The sequence below is a fragment of the Juglans microcarpa x Juglans regia genome, chromosome 8S (assembly GCF_004785595.1).
Source record: "Juglans microcarpa x Juglans regia isolate MS1-56 chromosome 8S, Jm3101_v1.0, whole genome shotgun sequence".
In the NCBI taxonomy this organism is placed as follows: Eukaryota; Viridiplantae; Streptophyta; class Magnoliopsida; order Fagales; family Juglandaceae; genus Juglans; species Juglans microcarpa x Juglans regia.
In genome coordinates, this window is record NC_054609.1 from 18,490,150 (window position 1) to 18,509,415 (window position 19,266).

A 19,266-nucleotide genomic window follows, 5' to 3' on the forward strand; every position below is an offset into this window, starting at 1 on the left:
GTTTTCTTCATACTTCGACATCTACCCTGTGTTACTTCAGATCATAGCATCGTCAACGTCGCGTCCTTTTCACACTCCATCTTTGACTCTCAACCGATCCTTCCGCGGGACATAGCCAGACCTCAAACTCATACAATATCTCATATCCTCTGCCTCCCTCAGCTGTTCTTTTTCTGCAATTCCATGGAGTTCAAGTTTCGAGCCGTTGATGACCGACAGCCACTATATTGCTCCCCTTCTTCCAGCCTCAGCTACTTCACCGACCAAGCTTCGAGAGGTCTGTTAAAACACATCGTTCCTCTATCTCTATCTCTATCTCATGGTCTTCTGTTTGGTTACTAAGAAAAGGGGAGAAACGATAAGAAAGTAAAATCTTTCGCATATTTTTTTTATGCTCTCTGCTGTTTTTTTTTTTTTTTTTTTTTAAATGGAAAGTCTTTTCATAAAAAGAACAGTTTTTAAAATACCATTTATGAAACTCTGTTACCTTATGCGCCTTGATTGCTGAGTAAACCCAAGAAAAGAAAGAAAACTTTCTGAATCTTATGTCTTATACTGCACTGGTCCACATAGCTAAATTGGATGAGGTTCAGTTATTGAAATTCAGAGCTTTAAAGACCATAAATATCCGTTTCGTTTCTTACTTTCTCTCGGGATCCAAACATTCCGCTCATTCTCTTAAATCTCTTTTATCACTGAATTTTGAGTAAACCCTATATTATCAGCCGGCCTTTCAAGCACTGATCGGAAGCCAAGCCAGGAGCAAATGCGAAACCCGAATGACGTTCGAGAAGCAATCCAGCGGGAGCTTGAGAAGGAGCGGATCAGAGAAGAGATAATAGTAGCGGACATCGCTCGACGGAGGGTGCTCGACGAGGAGGTGAGAAGGGAGGTGATGATGGAGCGAGAGATAGCCATGCGGAGGCTCACAGGCGAAGGGTTGTCATCCGAGGAATTATTGATGAAGGAGCGTATCAGAGAAGAGATAATCGCGGCTGAAATGGCTCGGCGCAGGGTGCTCGAAGCGGAAGTGAGGAGAGAGCTGATGGTTGAGCGAGAGATGGCCATGCGTAGGCTCACGGCCACGGGCTTGTCATTGGAGGAGCCATTGAGAATGCGGTTCGACTCGAGGCTGCCACCGACGTACCCATCTGACGGGAGGACATTTCCTGTTCACGGCAGCGGGTTCGATATGTTTCCAACGTCACTGTCAACGGAAGCTATGAAGCTCGATATCAGGCCTCCATCAGAGATTAGCAAGGATAAGTTGATCATACTGGTCAGTTACCAATCATTCATCACCTTGCTGTTAATTTTGGGTGTCATATACTCTGTTGATCTTATGATGCTTTCATAGAATTCTGATTTATCTATGGAAAACCATTGTGCTATAAATTTGAAAATCTATTGTTTTATGGAGCTTTTAGTTTCTGTTTGTGGAGTCTGTTCTCAGAATTGGGATGCATGCCGTCTTAAATCTATATTCGGTCTTGAATTGCTTGTAGGTTTAGTGCCACTTCGGTGTCTTTTCCCGGTCAGCTTTGTATGACATAGTGGCTATCCATCGTACAGATTATCTTCTTGTGTGAGATCCCTTCTGAATGAACCAACCGGAAATATTCTTGTCTGAGTCAATTACCGGTAGCCTATCTCTTTTGCAGACCTTTTTCCTGAGTGATGAAGATATTTACATGCAATCTGTATTTACATATTTTGGCTGGTTTTACTAGGAAAAAAAACACTATTTTGACTTGTGTATGCTAGTGGTGCTACCCACACCCTACGGGGTGGGGTTGCCCCCTTCCCGTACCTTGCTCCCCCACACCAGGGGCGGGGCGGTGGACACAGGGTGGCAGGGGGCAGTGCCCCACCGCTCACCCCTAGTGTATGCATCTGGGAGCCCTTTTTCTTTAGGACCACCATTTCAAAAGCCAATCCTATAGGGGCATCACAGTCATTAATGGGGGTTGGATCACCCTAGCTTGCTATTGTGATCTTGACAAAATTTTATCTAGATTGGTGCCTCTAATGGTCCTTGAGTATTGTTTTTTGATCTGTGGGTTCAGTTTGAGAAAGCTACCTTTGGTGTGTGCAGCAGGCCACAGTGGTGCCATTGCTTCAATATACGCTCAACAATCACATATGCTCAAATATGATAATAGAAATCATAGTTGTTGAAGTCATATGATCTACAAATTGAGTAAAGAACTTGAACTGTAACGAAAATTAATAGAATCTTAGTTATTTATTCTCTGTTCAAATTTCTCGACTTTCTCAAAGGTCTTGGATTTATGATTTGTTTATGTAACTATTAAGACTGACATTCTAAAAACCTTCAACCTTAAATAAGTGCGGTTTAGTCACAATGATGAACTTGCTTGTTTTTGTTGATTGGTAAACAAAATTTTATTGATCATGAGAAGCAATGATGAACTTGCTTTTAACCTTATGTTTTAAAGGTTGCCATTTTCTTGACATATTGTCTTTGTTGAAGATACAAGATCCAAATTATTAATCTTACGGGTTTTGTAACTGTATTCTCACAGTTATCTTATATAGGCACAAGGAAAGCCTAAGTCACTTTATTTCTAGTTTTTGTGAATCCGGCTATGTTCCAAACTGTACCCAAAGATTTGGGCTTTACTCTGAATTTTGTATGGGATGGAGGTGAATGTGATCTCATATTGCTTGGGAGGGAGAAGTTCTTACGGTGTATAATGATTTCAAGGGGGTCAAGTTCCACAATTGGCTTATCCATATGGAGTATAATCCCAAATGTGACTTAGAATTTCCATGGTCATTAGAAATGATATCAATGTTAATCCCAACTAGAAGTGTGGGACTTGAGCCATGCCATTGAAAAAGGAAGGTCTTGTGAGGATACCAGAGGCTTCTTGCACTATTCAATCACCACCTTTTGTGATAAAGCAGCTTTGTTGTGTTTCTGATTATTAGGATGATGAAAAATAGACTTATGTGACACAATCTTCACTCTATTTTAATGAAGGGTGCTATTTGACAATTGACAGCAGTTTGGGCTGCAATTTATTAATTTGAGCAGTTGGGGTGTAAAGAACTAAACAATTCTTGGTAGGGTTGGAGGGGGAAATGCATATCCTCCATTAAAATCAAAGTGGGAGGTCACACTATTTAGAATGAAATTTGTTATCCACTTCATATCCGTAAGTCTTCCTTTGCAGGGGTTTAAATTTGGTGGATAAGATCTGAAAGGTTCAAATTTCCTTAGGTGCAAACAATCTCTAGGGGCTATCGGATTGGGGGATTTCCCCCTTGAATTACCCGAGGTGCACTTGCGGAAAACTCCTTGCCGAGGGCTTGTGCACTCCCGGGATTAGTCGGGACGCTTTTCCTGGAACACCTGGTGCCAATCAAAAAAAAAAAAAAAAAAAGAAGAAGAAGAAGATATGAAAGGCCGCCTTTGCCACTTGTATTTCTTATTAAAACTGTTGAAGACAAGATAATTGAAAGTTATACTTACTCCATTTTTTCTTAAAGTGTTGGGACGAAGTTATGGGAAATGGTGCTGAGGCTTTCACCATTCATGAGGTGATTGATATATTACAGGAGTTCCTTGGTATGTACTCTTTTTTAGGAAAGGGAAAAAAACATATTTTCTTTGCACATAAGTGATAATTTCGTGTATTAGTTTTGAAAGTTATAGTTAGTCGTGCATATCGTTTGACATTATATACATGAATTATTGGTATGGACATGAGTTCCTTGCAGGCCAAACCCAAACCAAATCTTTCTAGAGCAAAGGAGAAAGCTGTGAAACCATCAGCAGGAAGCCCTAGTGAGCCCCCAACAATTGGTTTGAAGAAGATGCCCAAGGAGGAGTGGAGTTGTGCTCTCTGTCAGGTTAGTGCCGCAAATGAGAGAGGTCTGAATGAACACCTTCGAGGAAAGAAGCACAAGGCCAAAGAAGCAGGGCTTAGACAGAGAATGGGCAAGATTGCCAGCTCAACATCACTGCCAAAGGAATGTACTAAGCCTTCTCAGCTTACAGAGATAACCGATAATGGAAGCTCAGGACTGCAGACAAAAATTGAAGGGGAATCACTTCAGCATAACAAAGTTGGGGTTTGTTCATGCAATAAAGTTCAAGTAACAGAAAATTTGAAGAATAAAGTTGAGCAGGTTTCAGTGCAGAAAAACCAAATTGCAGGAGATTCTAAGAAGGCAAATGGCACAGCAACAGGGCAGGGAGACGAGAAAACAACAGAAAGTAAGAAGCCGGAGAAATTTGAGTTTTGGTGTGAAATTTGTGAAATTGGCACCTACTCTCAAGCGGTGATGGAGAATCATAAAAATGGGAAAAAGATAACCGATACTGGAAGCTCAGGACTGCAGACAAAAATTGAAGGGGAATCACTTCAGCATAACAAAGTTGGGGGTTGTTCATGCATTAAAGCTCAAGTGACAGGACATTTGAAGAATAAAGTTGAGCAGGTTTCAGTGCAGAAAAACCAAATCGCAGGAGATTCTAAGAAGGCAAATGGCACAGCAACAGGGCAGGGAGACGAGAAAACAACAGAAAGTAAGAAACCAGAGAAATTTGAGTTTTGGTGTGAAATTTGTGAAATTGGCACCTACTCTCAAGCGGTGATGGAGAATCATAAAAGTGGGAAAAAGCACAGGGCTCGGCTTCAGAACCTTGGTATAAAAGATGAAGTAGTTGTAAACAAGGTCGCCAAGGCATCATCAGATCATACTCCGAAGGCAGCAGATACAGATTTTGCGGCCAAAGAAGCTTAGGCAAATAAGTCAGATGCAACTCAAAAGACACAAACTTTTGCTGATGTAGAATAATCTGGTCCATTTCCATTAAAAATTAATTAAATTTAGATGGTGGGGATAAAGAAGCTCAAATGATCTGACAAAGGTACAGTTTTTCACTCCAGATTTAGGTTCCAAGTTGCAAGCACTATTTCTGTTTACTTGGAGAAAAATATGAGTAGACCCTGTATATTAAGAAGTGGCTCAGGTTAATGACAACAATCATTTGATGCAGAGTTCAACGATGATTAAAAGATAGGTTAATGACACCAATGTAAGTGTTAACATCGCTGGTTGATTTCAAACGCAGTGATTGTGAGAGTTCTGCGTTGCAACTTCTCTAGGCAACGCTTTTAAAAGTGTAGTTCCTTATCATATTTTTTTTCCATGCTTTACATGAGTCTGCTCATTTGCATATCAACCTAATTATATGAAGAGTATTGCTTAATCATCTCTCCTAACTGGCATCAAACAATTAAAAATTTATTTGTTATATTGTGATATTTTACTTAATTACTAATCATTTGCTGTTGAGAAAATGACTGAAAGGAAGTTGATTAAAAGGATAGGATGATGAATATCATCAGATAAATGATATTTGCAGTCTTAGAGTACAAAAGCCGTTCGGACTCCCTTTGAAAGAAGTTGATAAGTTTAAAGTTTATATAAAAAAAAAATCATTTTTAATAATGAATGCAACAATTTTTATAAGTAATAATCGAGATTTGCATAAACCTAAACTATTCCATGGCCGTTGCTCTCTTACCCAAAGTCATTTACAGGCGTCCTCCTCCACGATCTCTATTCCCTTAACAGCAAACTATCTTCCACGCAAGCTGAAAACAATGGCTCCCCCACCGATAAAACCAAAAATAATCAAGCAGCTTGGCGGCCATTGCTTCCCAAAGATTGGAACCTCCATGAAACTTCCCAAAGATTGGAACCTCCATGAAACAAATAACACGAGTATTCAACAAGGTTAGTCAGAGGTAGTTCTTTATAGAAAAAATCATTGTTTCTCAAGTTTGGATGGTAAGATATTTTCAAATATTCTGTCTACTATTTATTATTTTATTATTACTTTTCATTTACTTTTTACTACTATTCATTACTATTCAAAATTTTATCACGACTTTTTCATTACTATTTACAAAATACCTGAGAATACTTCACTACCCAATCGCATTTGCCTGAGGAAGCTAAGAGCGATTGCCTGAGGAAGCTAAGAGGCCATTTTCTGTCACAACCATTAAACAGAACAAATATAATTATCTTACACAGTAAGTCACTTGGCCAAGCAATTAGAACAACTAAAGAATAGGTGTATGCGAACACATTTGATTCCTGATCATCAATGAATTCCATTGTTTCAACTATATATTCAATCTATAGAACTATTGTTACTTTACACTGACTGGAGGAAAGAGCCCCAAAACCTAAAATGGTAAGCTAACCATTTTTACCCCAAGCAATATAGAGGATCTTCAACACCAATTGAACCAACCAAGATCTCAAACTCTCAAAGCCACCTGGTCTTGCCATGAAATCTTCCATTATTATTTCAAAAGTAATAATGGAGACTTGCATAAACCTAAACTATTCCGTGGCCGTTGCTTTCTTACCCAAAGTCATTGACAGGCTTCCTCCTCCACGATCTCTATTCCCTTAACAGCAAACTATCCTTTTTAGTGGTTAGCTTCCACGCAAGCTGAAAACAATGGCTCCCCACCGATAAAACCAACAATAACCAAGCAGCTTGGCGGCCATTGCTTCCCAAAGATTGGAACCTCCATGAAACAAATAACACGACCTTTTATTCAACAAGGTTAGTCAGAGGTAGTTCTTTATAGAAAAAGTTGTGTTTCGTAAAGTTTGGATAATAAGATATTTTCAAATATTCTGAAAATATCTCACTATTATTTATTATTTTATTATTACTTTTCCCTATTATTTATTATTATTCAACATTTTATCATGACTTTTTCACTACTATTTACAAAATTCCCGAGAATATCTCCCTAGTCCCCACCCAAGGGGAAGCTAAGAGGCCATTAAACAGAACAATATAATTATCTTACACAGTAAGTCACTTGGCCAAGCAATTAGAACAACTAAAGAATAGGCGTATGCGAACACATTTGATTCCTGATCATCAATCAATTCCATTGTTTCAACTATATATTCAATCTATAGAACTATTGTTTCTTTACACTGACTGGAGGAAAGAGCCCCAAAATCTACAACAGAAAAGAAGATTAAGAACATGGAATGGTAAGGTAACCATTTTTGCCCCAAGCAATATAGAGGATCTTCAACACCAATTGAACCAACCAAGATCTCAAACTCTCAAAGCCACCTGGTCTTGCCATGAAATCTTCCTTTTCCCTGCTCGATTGGATCCATTTCCGATATTCCTACAAATCGATAACTTCATATCATTGTGCTGCTCATCACTTCCAACCCTAAGTAAGCTTTTCCTTGATGGCTCAGAATCAGTTGGTAGTTCCTCCTCTGTCTGCAAACAGAAAAATCAATGAGAACATTGGCTCATTGAAAAACAAAAAAGAGCAAATGGGTGAACTTATAGCTCATGCTTCACACAGGTTAGAAAATAATACCGAAATCTGGTTCAAGTCAAAAACCGGAGTCATCTGTCGCTTGGTGGCATCTTTTCCGCTAAAGATCCTTTCCTTCTGGCTCATATCAAATATTGGTGCAGAAGTTTGCAAAGCAGCTCCCTTTCCATTGAAAGTCCTAGCTTTCTGGTTCAAGTCAAAGACCAGAGCTGGTTTCTGCAAATGGGCTTCTGTCACATTGTATATCCTTTCCTTTCGGTTCAAATCAGGGGCTGGAACTGGTGGCCGTAATGCAGCTTCTTTTTTGCTGTAGTTCTTTCTATTTGTAGTACTAGTGCGTCGGATATCAAATTTCTGGGTTTGCACAAAATCTTGCTTTGGCAGTTGGTTGGAAGACTCGTTTGCAATCAAGTGTTTGTATCGTTTCCTCAGAAATCTGCAGATTAAAAATATACAAGATGGCCTAAGCCATGAATTTCATGATAGTAAATTTAACCAAATCCACCAAAAATGTAAAGGAGTATACCGGACTTCCGCGGAAAGGGTCAATTTTTTCTGTTTCATTATCTGCAATTTCCTCTTCATGTCCTCTGTTTCCTGAAATATGCTTTAATATTATATACCCATATCTGGCTACCACAAGAAAATTAAAGCCCTACATAAAGACTAGCCAAGATCTCATAAACCAAAAAAAATAAAAACACAGTAAATAAAATTCGCAAGAGCAAAACGCAAATACATACAGGGAAATTTTTTAACAAACACAGAATACGGGGAGACAAAATACAAAATAAAAATGAAGAGGAAAACAAACAAATTTTACTAGACAATAGTCCCAAACCAAGGAAAAATACGATTGAACTCATGAAAATACTAAATACCTTCAGTTTCTCCCCCAATGGTCAGTTTGGATGATGGGAAAGGTTGGAACACAGCGGAGACTAAAATAGGAACCCACCCTCCATTAAATGCATTAGACATCGTCGATGGCCGTTCATTATTAGAAAGAAATCATATTTCAAACCTCAATTTCATTTCCTTTAATATCAGTTTTTTCTCAGCAACCCACCAGAGGGTGAAGTAAGAAAATAAAATCAACAGAGGAAAAAAAATCGAAGAAATTCAACTTTTTTGGCTTTTCTTATGCAAGATCTTACCTTTCCTAAAACTAAAGCCAAGAAAAATCAAACAAGGTATCAAAAATACTGATTTGTTCAGCATATACTACTTTTCTAAGCAACCGAACACCTAAAACTCTCAAAATCAAGGAAATCTAGGAAACTATGAATTCAACCCACCCTAAAATCAAACAAAATGTCAGATCTGATGAATCCCACAAAATAAATTCCAAATCCGTGGAAACACGTAAATGAAATTACCTTCTGTAATTCTTCAAAGTCCTGCAAAAGACTCTGGTGCTTGAATCTGGTCCTTGGGTCCTCATACACAGCATATGGAGAAGACTCCATAACAACAGCCCGTTTCGTTTTCTTCATCAGAGCACAGAAAGACGGAACCCAAAAGCCAAGAACGAGCAATTATAGAGAGAGAGAAAGAGAGAGATAGAAAGAGAGATAAATAACAAAAAGAATGAGAGACGAGTAAGAAATAATGAAGAGAGGAAGAGGCTAGAGAGACGGGATGGAGATAAAGTAACAAGAAAGAAAAATAAGAGAGAGATAAGGAGGAGGTAAGAAGGTTCTTGCTTTCCCTGTTTCCTCTGTGAAACTCTGACCGAGACAAGAAACCCAAAAAAGCCCACATAGCTCGGTGAAAAATAATGCTCTTTTGAACGACAGTGATGAAGATGGGGATTTTTTGGGGGGTTGCAGAAGGGTATTCTTGGGAACATGTTTTTACGAGAGAGTTGGTTTGGTTGGAGGACATTTGAAAACTTCTATCTTCTCTTTCTTTTCTTTCCCATTCTTTCTTTCCTTCTTTTTTGTTTTTCTTCCACATAAATTTTGGTCCAGCTGGGCCATTGAAGAAAGAGAGAGAGAGTTGGGTGGTGTGGACTCTTCCTTTGTAATTTGATAGGGAGGGCGGGTGCGTGGAGTTTTCATGTTTCTTCTGTCTTTGCATTTGTTGTTGTGGCGTCTGTGTTAGAGAGAGAAAGGGACAGTCTTTGGAGAGAGAGAGAGAGATGAGAGGTTAGACTTGGGGCCGAAAAAAGCAGGAGCTATGTGGTGCTGTTGCAGTATTTTTGTTGTTGGTACTACCTTAATTTTAGGCTTTGAATGGGTTGCGTTGGGTCTGCCAAGGTTGTGATGGGGGGTGTTTCTGAATGGCGAAGCTGCTTTTTCCCCATTTCACATTATTGTAGCATGTCAATTGAATTGGATGTGAATTTACAGGTACAACCAGTTTGGTCTTTTGCTTCGATGTCACGGGTGCTGTCTCCCATCTGTTTCACACCCAATAAAAGCTTTTTCCTGCATTTAGCAGATAAAAGTCGTCCTTTTATCTTTAAAACTCATTCATGGATGGTTCTGGAATGGCAGGCATCCCATAGACATTTTAGATCCCATTCAGGGGTATATTGGTAAATTCACGTTCCATCATCAACCTATTGAATACAGAAACGTTTCCATCCACACCTACCTTCTGGACTTTTGTGTGACAGACACCACCCTACCTGCCTTCCTAGCCTCTAGAAAAAGGTAGAAAAAATACTTTCAAAACAAAAAAAAGTTGGAAAAAGATTACAAATTACACAACCTTGAAGGTAATGTTGGGCCAAGTCCAACCAAAGATGAGATTCTACCGCTTCAAAAACCATTACAATCCTTATTCCTTAAAAAAGAAGGTTAAAGTGCGAATCTGCTAAATGTGGCCCCCTGAATGCCTTGGTGCTACACACTGTGAATTACCCACCATGTTAGGAGCTCTATTGAGTACTGAGTTGATGAATATTGCCCATGAGACTCGGACACCCCTTTCTTCCTGCACAGAAGCTAAATCTGAGAATGTGAAGGAGGAAGGGGGAAGAGAAAAAGAGCTGCAGGGTTTCAAAATTTGGTTTCCTTCTGTAAACAATCTTTTCAGTGACCACGACCACCACCATAATCCTTGTGATTATGATATGGAGAGAACTGTATCTGTGTGCGTGTGACTGTATTTTCACTTGAGAGGAGAAAGAGAGGATATAATTAATTTTCCATTGTCCTGCTTCAGTGCTTCTACCTTTTTATTAATTTTCCAAACTCAAATGTGTATTATTTTGTGTGACATGGACCGACATGTGAGTGTGATAGAAAAGAGAGGTTCTTTAGCCTTAAAAGACTCTGGGAATGATGCAAAAAGCACTTTCATATGCATCCTTGATCATACGCCCACCCATTAAATAAATTTAATAACATTTGTTAAGAGACGTTGCCTAGACAAAAACCTTACTGTATTCTCTCGAAACAAAAACCGAAAAGAAAAAAAGCTCACAACTTTCTCACAGAGCTTGCCCTTCGTCTCTCTCCTTCTATAATCTCTCTCTCTCTCTCTCTCTCTCTCTCTCTCTCTGTGGCTTTATTGCAGGTTTGGTTCCGGAGAAAACTTACGAATCCCGAGCATGGTGTATAAATATATATATATATATATCATTATTGGATTGGATTTGCGAGATTTTTTTGCGCAGTGCGGTCTTCTGGGAACAAATCATGTATTGCTCAGCTCATATGTTTTATGAAATTGTCCTCTATTCGATCGCTTTTATGAAGTTGATATCTTGTTTCAAGATGAGCTGACTAGTTTGGTATTGTTTTTACTTGAAATTTTTATGAGATTGAGCATCGTTATGGTCCAGGGAGTGCTTTGTTTTGGAGGGTAATAGTTACAGTGACATGAATGCTTTATTTGTGAAAATTTTACTACTTCCAAACTATAGAAAAATTTATTTATCATTCATTCTCTCAACATTCATTTAATATTAAATGATAGATTGAAATATAATAAATAATTTCTAATAATTTAATACAGGATGATAGTAAAAGGGATGATATGTAACATTACTATTGACATCTTATAAAACTACGTTTTTTTAAAAAAATCTTGAACTTCTCATGTCTGTAGAATGTGGTTTAGAATACTATGCCCACGAGAATTCTGGTCTAAAAAAATCATTTGCAGTACTGATTCTTTCCTTAAGTTCGTGGCTTCCAGTTTGTCCTGCTCAATGCAGGTAACCTGACATCAAACACAAATAACTGGATATGCAGATGTTATCTTTGTGTTGCCGTAAAATATAACCATATAAACTCAAACTGACGATTGCAAATTTTGAGGAGCTTTCTTTGAGGTGCGTTGTGATGTCTTTGAGAGACCTCTGAGCCTAAGTTCGTGATAGTCTCAATGTATTTGGAGGTTTCTCTCGTGCATGCCAGTGAGACATCCACAAAGGAGATACTGTATCCATTTCCTGACCCTCGTTTGAAACTACAGTGTGTAGGACTTTAATCCCCTACCGGCAACTTGAATGTTGGGTGCTTGATGAGATGAAGCATTTTTGTCTGGCTTGATTTTGGAACTTGTCAAAGTGTCTGCCTTTATTTTCTGAAAGACTGTGGAGAAGCATATATATGATTTTTCACCTTTTTATTCATTCATCGTGATATTACCCTCTAGCCTATAGACATGCATATACACATTCATATAGACATACAAAAGATGTGCTTTTTTTTTTCTTTAAAAAAAAAAAAAAATCATCCAATAGCTTATATACCATGCCTGGGTGAAGAGCTTGGAGAGTTAGGTTGCGTTTGAATGCTGAGCTAAGCTGAATTGAGTTAAGTTTTTTATGAATAATAATGAGTTAAGATGATAGAGTGAATTTTGTAGGGTCCACCTAAAATGAGTTTAAATGTGTTTGGATGTTAAGATGAGTTTAGATGTATTTATGGAAAGTTAAAAAAATTTGTGAATCCCACATATAAAGAAGTGTTGAATTGAAAAAAGTTGAGGTCCCACGTCTAAAGATATTTTGAGTTGATATGAGTTTAATAATTTGAGAATTTGATGTTTTGATGTTAGACTTAATTTAAACTTAGACTGAACTGAGTTGAACTCATATGAGTTTAACAATCAAAGGGGACTTACAGTTCGTCTGCATCACATGTTTTCAGTTATCCCTAAAATAGTTATTTCCTTCTTGTCAATAGTATATGAGATTTGAAATCAAATGAAACATAAAGCTAGTCAATACCAACAATGATTTTTTATTTATTAAACAAACTGCATTCATTAATAACGGACATTACAACTTTGACATGAAATTTTCATTATAAGCCAATTACAACATTAATGGCTCCCCAGTACATAACTGTGATTGATATGGTCTAATTCATGCTGCAAACATCTCTAAGACCACCTGAGAGATAGGACAACTCTGTCCAAGACAGAGTTAACAAACCCCATACTCTGTCTAAAATGGAGTAGAGGACATACTTTATGGACAAAAGTTTAAGAGACACACTCTATGGATAGAAGTCCAAGAAACAATGTTTTTTGTTTTGTTTTTATTTATCTAAAACAAAAGACATAACAAAAGTAAAGATACATGGGACAAAATAACTTACATATTGGAAATATATAAATCCGTATTATCAACTTTGGAGAAAAAAATTACAAACAAAGTGATTGTGATGGCGCGTGAGAGCCACGCGCCACCCTAGGAGTATGGCAGCTAGTTAGGTCTGAAGTAACTAATGGCTTTGGACACAGAAAAGCTGCGCGTGGTGGCAGAAGAGCACCCTTAGCAGTGGCGTATAGATTTCACGCGACCACTTTGGATTGAGCGTGTGGATCACACGCAGCTTCGTTCGGCGAAACACTTTGCCCGTCTGAAGGCTCGATACCTTGGAAAATCTACGGTAGGGCACATGGTGGTTGTCGGATGCCGGACGCTAGAGAGTAGTATATCAGCCTTCTGCCATACTTAACCTTGAAAAAAATAACTAAAAATAAAAGGAAAGAAGAAAGCTAGAGAGGAGAGGGAGTAGGGATGAAGGAGAAAGGAGTCTCCTCTCCCCTCTGCGCATGTTTTGATTTTGTGGTGGTTTCTAGAGAGAATGAGGAGTCTCTCTCTCTCTCTAAAATAGGGCCGGCTCCCAACCCACTTAGAATATTGGTCAATACCAACAATGATTGAAATGACTTCTTTATCACTCAATTAATCATAAAGCAATGCCTCAGAGGAGTGTCAAGTTTTTTTTCCCTTTGTGACAATATTTCTCCGAAGAATCAAGTTTTTGATTATATGGCAATACTGATAATGACTTATATCTCACTGTCAAAGGCCATAAACATATTCTTAGGAACTTATAAATGATAGTGTGGATGATGTCATGTGTTTCTTTGACAGTGAGATATACAGGTGAATATAAGGGAAAAAAGAATATGTTTATGGCGAAAATTAAACTTATAAGGACGATCTTTTTATATAGTATGGTATATTTTATTTGCATGATGGCTTGGAGCTGGACTGACATCACTGGGCTAAGACTACTATTACTTGTTAATCGTAGGCAGGAATTTTTGGAAACATGTAGAAATCCTTATGAAACGGTGAAGAAGGCATATTAGATGCTTGTCCAAGTTGAGGCAGTATGGGTGCAAAAAGAACTTGTTGCATAGGGCTTAAAACTTGCACCTATCTCTCTCTATGCATGCACGTAAGCACTCGTCAGTCGTCATGGGTGCTTACTAGCTAGTTTTGGTATTGGATATTTGATGGGTGAACTAGCAGGCTCATTTATTAGATCATAATCTCTCATGTTTCAATAAGGTCAATATTATTATGTTTGCTGTTTTGACTTGCAAAACACTAAAAACTTGTTTGTAATTATATGGTGTCCTGGTAATTGAGGGCAAAATTGTCTTTCTTGGGTTGGAAGCAACATCAGGATCATTGGGGAAAATAATGATTCTATACATGATATGAAATTCATCACTCTCTCTGTTACTTGGCACGTTCATTGCAGTCACTCATCCCCTTATGGTTTTGGTATTTCCCAATTTAGTAAGTTGGGGATAACCATTGGGGGTGGGATTTCTGGGAAAGTTGAATATTTGACCATGCCAGTATCATTATGTCTCTCTTTAAAGAAGATGTGGACTCAAAGTCGGGGCGGGTCAGGTCGGGTTGGGGGGGTTGGGAAGAAGGGGGGGGGCAGGGGGGGGGGGGGGGGGGGGGGGGGGGGGGGGGGGGGGGGGGGGTGTGGGAGGAATATTTGACCATGTCATTATCATTTTGTTTAGGGAGTGGAAGGCACATCAGCTGGCCTTAGGTTGTGCAGCAGCAGACTCGCGCACACGGGACTGTAGTGGATTTTTTTTTTTAGTTTTACTTGTTCCTGAAGCTGCAGTTTCAGCGGGATTTTTGGTTTTTATTTTTCCGGCTTTCGGGATAGCGTATTTTCATTTCCTTTTAGTGGATTTCCTTTGATTTTATTTCTCTTGCTTTTATGCTTGGTTGGGGTTTTATTATTTCGGGGGATTGGCGCCTTTTGAACTGCTGGGTATTTTCAGAGACCATTTGTTTTGCACTTGAGAGTTTATCTCATTTAGGATTTTTTTTCTTCTCTTAGATTTTAATATGGTTTTGCTTAGATTAATTTTTGCTGCTAGAAATACCATGTGTAGCTAATTTCTGAAGCTTGGGTTGTGGAATGAGACTTGACTTGTTTTGGGTTCTAGTTTAATGCAATATTTTGTTGATGAATATTGATTTCACTAGTTGCTAGTCAGATTTGAATTGAAAATAGAGTGCGGCTCTTGTTCTTGATTTATTGTTGACGTAAGACACAACAAATGCTTGAAAATTATTAAGGCTCCTCTCAGTTGATTGTTAAAGTGTGTTTGGTTAGTAAAGTTATGAATCCCTTAGGGAAATATTGCAAAACTTGAGCATAACTTTTTATCTTCCTTTTATCAATGCCTTGACTGGATTGTTAATCAAGAAAATATTCTAGAAACCGAAACGAGGAGAGTTCTCATACCCAACTCAAGTGTTTGTTAAATCATTTCTTTGGAATTGTTATTTTCAGCTTTAAATTAAAATTTCTGTTTGTTTCTTGTAGGAATTAGAATTACAGTTCTCATCATTTAGAATACCAAAATTTTCAGCAACTATTTCTTGCATTGTTTAATCCATCTTTCTAAAATTTACAAAACCGAGATTCTCAAAGCACAACCATATATTCTATTCTCATTAAATCTTTCTTTGTGAATACATTAATTTCCATTTTGCTCATTGTTTATACATACATAAAGAAAAATACAAAAATGAAAGAATTTTATATTTCATTTTACTTTTTCACACTTCTCATACATCATCATACTTTCCAATTAAATTTCACAAATATTTTGATAGTCCTTTGTCCTTGTGGAAATGACCTTGGAGCTCCTCCATGTACTACTTTAATAACTTCTGCACTTGGAAGATAGATTTAGAAAGCCATCACTTTGAAAATGGAGGAAATAGTTTTATTAGTGAATTGGTTTGGGTTCAGGGATCTTTTTAATTGTGCATATGGTTAATGTGAGGTAGGGGTTGCCATCAATCGACTTTGCACAAAAAAGTAGAATTATTACAAATGCAATCTGCCATACCAGACATCATGAACACAACTCAGCAAGTCGATGACACCCAAAATGTATCCTGGAACTAGAAAATAGTTTGGACCATATTCTGACACACTAACCTCAGATGAAATTCCCTTGCATACTTGCATTAGTCAGTGGAAAACATAATTAACAATACCACACTACAAATCAGAGACAAAGTTCTGCAAACAGTATTTGTTGTTTGTTAGAAATGCCCTTGCTTACTTGCATTATATGGTTTTCCAGGTAATTGAGGGCAAAGTTTTGTCTTTCTTGGGTACAAAGCAACATAAGGATCAATGGAGAAAATAATGGTTCTGTACATGAATATATCTATTTTATTATAATAAGTGGCTATCTAACCGTGAATAGTAACTTTTGTTGTTTTTCCGTAAAGTCATGTTTTACCAAAATGCCCTTAAAATCCTTGATCATTTGACATGTAGTTTCCTTATAGAATTTAATGAAGGATCATGTTTTACCAAAAGGTCTTTAAAACCCTTAACCATTTGACGTGTAGCTCTTTTGTAGAATTTAATGAAGGATCATATTTTACCAAAAGGTCCTTAATATTAAATTAATAATATTTTATTATTATATAGAGAGTAAATAGATAATCTAATATAGATGCAGACTAATGCTCATACTTTGTTGAAATTTAGATTTTTTTAATCTTATTTTTTTGTCTTTCTTTAACCTTGTATTTTCTTTTCCAGACAAATAAGCTACTGATTTTTTCATTTTTTTTTGTTTAAATCATTATGTCAGGTACACCCCAGGATTAGCACACCAGAGGCCGTTCCCTAGTGTGTGTATATATATATATATATATGTATGTATGTATGTAGGAGTATACAAATGTATATATGTGGTATTTCTCAATCTAGAAATTCCTTAATTCAGAAGCCCATGCTTATTAACTCATTATTCTTTCACTTATTTTTGTTTTTATTTTTTGCATTCCTATAGGAACCAACCTGAAATTATTCAAAAAATTGTTCGAAAGGTTTCAAGATTAGTAAAGTGTAAATATTTAAATGTTGCCAAGCATCCAGTCATATTGGAGTCTAGAGTACAATACGTCCATAATAAGCTTCTACTCGAGGGACTGAATGATACATGCATACTAGGGATCTTTGGAATTGGTGGAGTTGGTAAGACAAGTCTGGCAAAAGCGATCTACAATTCATTTACGGATCAGTTTGAAGATAGTTGCTTTCTTGCAAACGTGAGAAAAACTTCAAATTGAGGGCATGTTTTAATTCGATTGCACGAGACACTTCTTTGCGAGATCCTAGGAGACTCAAGTTTGAAGGTTGGAAATGTTGATGACGGAACCGGTCTCATAAAAGAGATGCTTTGGAGTAAAAGGCTTCTTTAGTTCTTGATGATGTGGATCAACTGTTCCAAATTGAAAACTTACTTGGAGGATATGATTGGTTTGGTTTAGGAAGTATAATCATTATAACAATAAGGTGAATCAATTGGATTATAACAAAGCTCCTCAGCTATTTTGTTGGAATGCCTCCAAAGTCACCTAGGTTCTATAGGGTTTGAGTCATTTGATTGCATCTCCTATCAACTTGAAAAACTAACACATTTACCTTTTAATATAAGTGAATCTTTTTCGACTGCACCTTTTGATTTGATTCACTCTGGTATTTGGGATCTTGCACCTACTTCTACTGAGGGGGGATCTTGTTATTTTGTTATCTTTGTTGATTATTCTCATTATACATGACTATACTTGTTACAACATCGATTTGAGCTTGTTCTTTACCAATTTTTTCACAAAATGGTACAAACTCAATTTTCTTGTACCATTAAAGTCTTTTGTTCATATAATGCCATGGAATACATTGACAAATCTCTCCTTGAGTTTCTGAATCAACAAGGCACACTGTCACATTATTCTTGTCCCTGTACCTCTCAACGAAATGGTTGTGCGAACAAAAAACATCTTCATATCCTTGATACTGTAAGAGCTCTTTTACTTTATGCTTCTTTACCTAAAAATTTTTGGGATGAAGCTGCTCTTACCGCTGTAAACACAATCAATCGGGTACACTCACCTATACTTTACAACAAATCTCCTTTTGAATTTTAGGCTATATCAAGGGTACTCTCTTTCATGGTTTGCACTTCTCATCACACTCTTCTTTGCTGATACGACATCTGAACTTTTATGGTTATGCTAGCTTCTAAAAAATATGAGAATTCTTCAATTAATAAGTTCTCATCTTTACTGTGATAATCATAGTGCTATCTAGATTGCACACAATGATGTGTTTCACGAGCGTACCAAACGTATTGAGATTGATTGTCGCTTCATCCGCCATCATCTTCATCATGGTGTCCTCCAGTTACACTCAATTCCTTTTGAAGATAATCTTGCTGACATTTTTATGAAATCACATCCACCAGATCGGCTTGGTGATCTTGTTTCCAAACTCTTGTTGACTTTGCCACCAAAAGTTTGAGCGGAGATGTTAGTGTATATATTTGTATCTTAGAATATACCTAATATTCTTAAAATATTAGGATAATATTTTTAATTTCTTGTAATTATGCTAGGTGAGAATTTTTCCTTTTACATTGTATTTCCTTATTTACTTTGACCATATTTCAATTATATATAGGCCTGCTTTGTATAGTTTGATACACAGAGAAATACATACTTTTATGATTCTCCAAAACTCTTTCTATTTCAACAATATTCCTGAGTTTTAACGATAACTATTATCAATCAACTCGTTCTATGACTTGTCCTCGTGCGGACGGGATTTCTTATCTATTATTTTTCTATTTGTATTTTTTTTTCCTAATATTCTTATTTACATTATCACATCAAGAAAATGTGTCTAACAATTTGACAAATATCTTAGATTATGACGTGGCACAAACCTCATTGGATGACCAGTCGCCTGATCTCTATCAAAGGAAGGTCCCAATTCACCGAGTTTAGAGGCAGTAATAAATGCAGTAATATTTATTACTGGTTTGGATACATAAAATCAAACTTTTATTTTATTTTATATAATTATTATAATATTTTTATAAAAAATATAATAAACGATTTACTTTTTTTTTTTAAAAAAAATCTCAAACAAAAATAATATTAAAAAATAATATTTTATTTAATTTTTAATTTTTATCTCATCTCATCTCATCTATGTAACCAAACTTAAAATTTTCATCTTAATATATTTTATATATTAAAACAATTTTATTTAATAAAAATTTAGATATTTTAAAAAAACTAATCTAAATAATAAGTTTTATATAAAAATCTAATTTTACG

General features: G+C 36.9%; 2 protein-coding genes across 2 annotated transcripts; one reads left to right on the top strand and one right to left on the bottom strand.

Moving 5' to 3' along the window:
• Positions 1 to 5,156, top strand: LOC121243939. Its single transcript, XM_041142000.1, has 3 exons — positions 1 to 277; positions 726 to 1,279; positions 3,748 to 5,156. Exons 1-3 carry the CDS (start codon positions 184 to 186, stop codon positions 4,774 to 4,776), a joined length of 1,677 nt encoding a protein of 558 aa, XP_040997934.1. The 5' UTR covers positions 1 to 183; the 3' UTR covers positions 4,777 to 5,156.
• Positions 5,157 to 6,922: 1,766 nt separating this feature from the next.
• LOC121243940 lies at positions 6,923 to 9,641 on the bottom strand. Its single transcript, XM_041142001.1, has 4 exons — positions 8,753 to 9,641; positions 7,900 to 7,970; positions 7,416 to 7,809; positions 6,923 to 7,312 (listed from the first exon to the last, which is right to left on the bottom strand). The coding sequence occupies exons 1-4, from the start codon at positions 8,867 to 8,869 to the stop codon at positions 7,136 to 7,138; spliced, it is 759 nt and encodes a 252-aa protein (XP_040997935.1). The 5' UTR covers positions 8,870 to 9,641; the 3' UTR covers positions 6,923 to 7,135.
• Between the last annotated feature and the right edge of the window lie 9,625 nt (positions 9,642 to 19,266).

Excerpts from the sequence above, each read along its gene's own strand:
- LOC121243939 (XM_041142000.1), top strand. The coding sequence starts at position 184 with ATGGAGTTCAAGTTTCGAGCCGTTGATGACCGACAGCCACTATATTGC. Across the intron at positions 278-725 it reads CACCGACCAAGCTTCGAGAG|CCGGCCTTTCAAGCACTGAT; the intron begins GTCTGTTAAAAC and ends CTATATTATCAG. Across the intron at positions 1,280-3,747 it reads AGGATAAGTTGATCATACTG|GCCAAACCCAAACCAAATCT; the intron begins GTCAGTTACCAA and ends AGTTCCTTGCAG.
- LOC121243940 (XM_041142001.1), bottom strand. The coding sequence starts at position 8,869 with ATGAAGAAAACGAAACGGGCTGTTGTTATGGAGTCTTCTCCATATGCT. Across the intron at positions 7,971-8,752 it reads ACTTTGAAGAATTACAGAAG|GAAACAGAGGACATGAAGAG; the intron begins GTAATTTCATTT and ends AGCATATTTCAG. Across the intron at positions 7,810-7,899 it reads ACCCTTTCCGCGGAAGTCCG|ATTTCTGAGGAAACGATACA; the intron begins GTATACTCCTTT and ends TTTAATCTGCAG.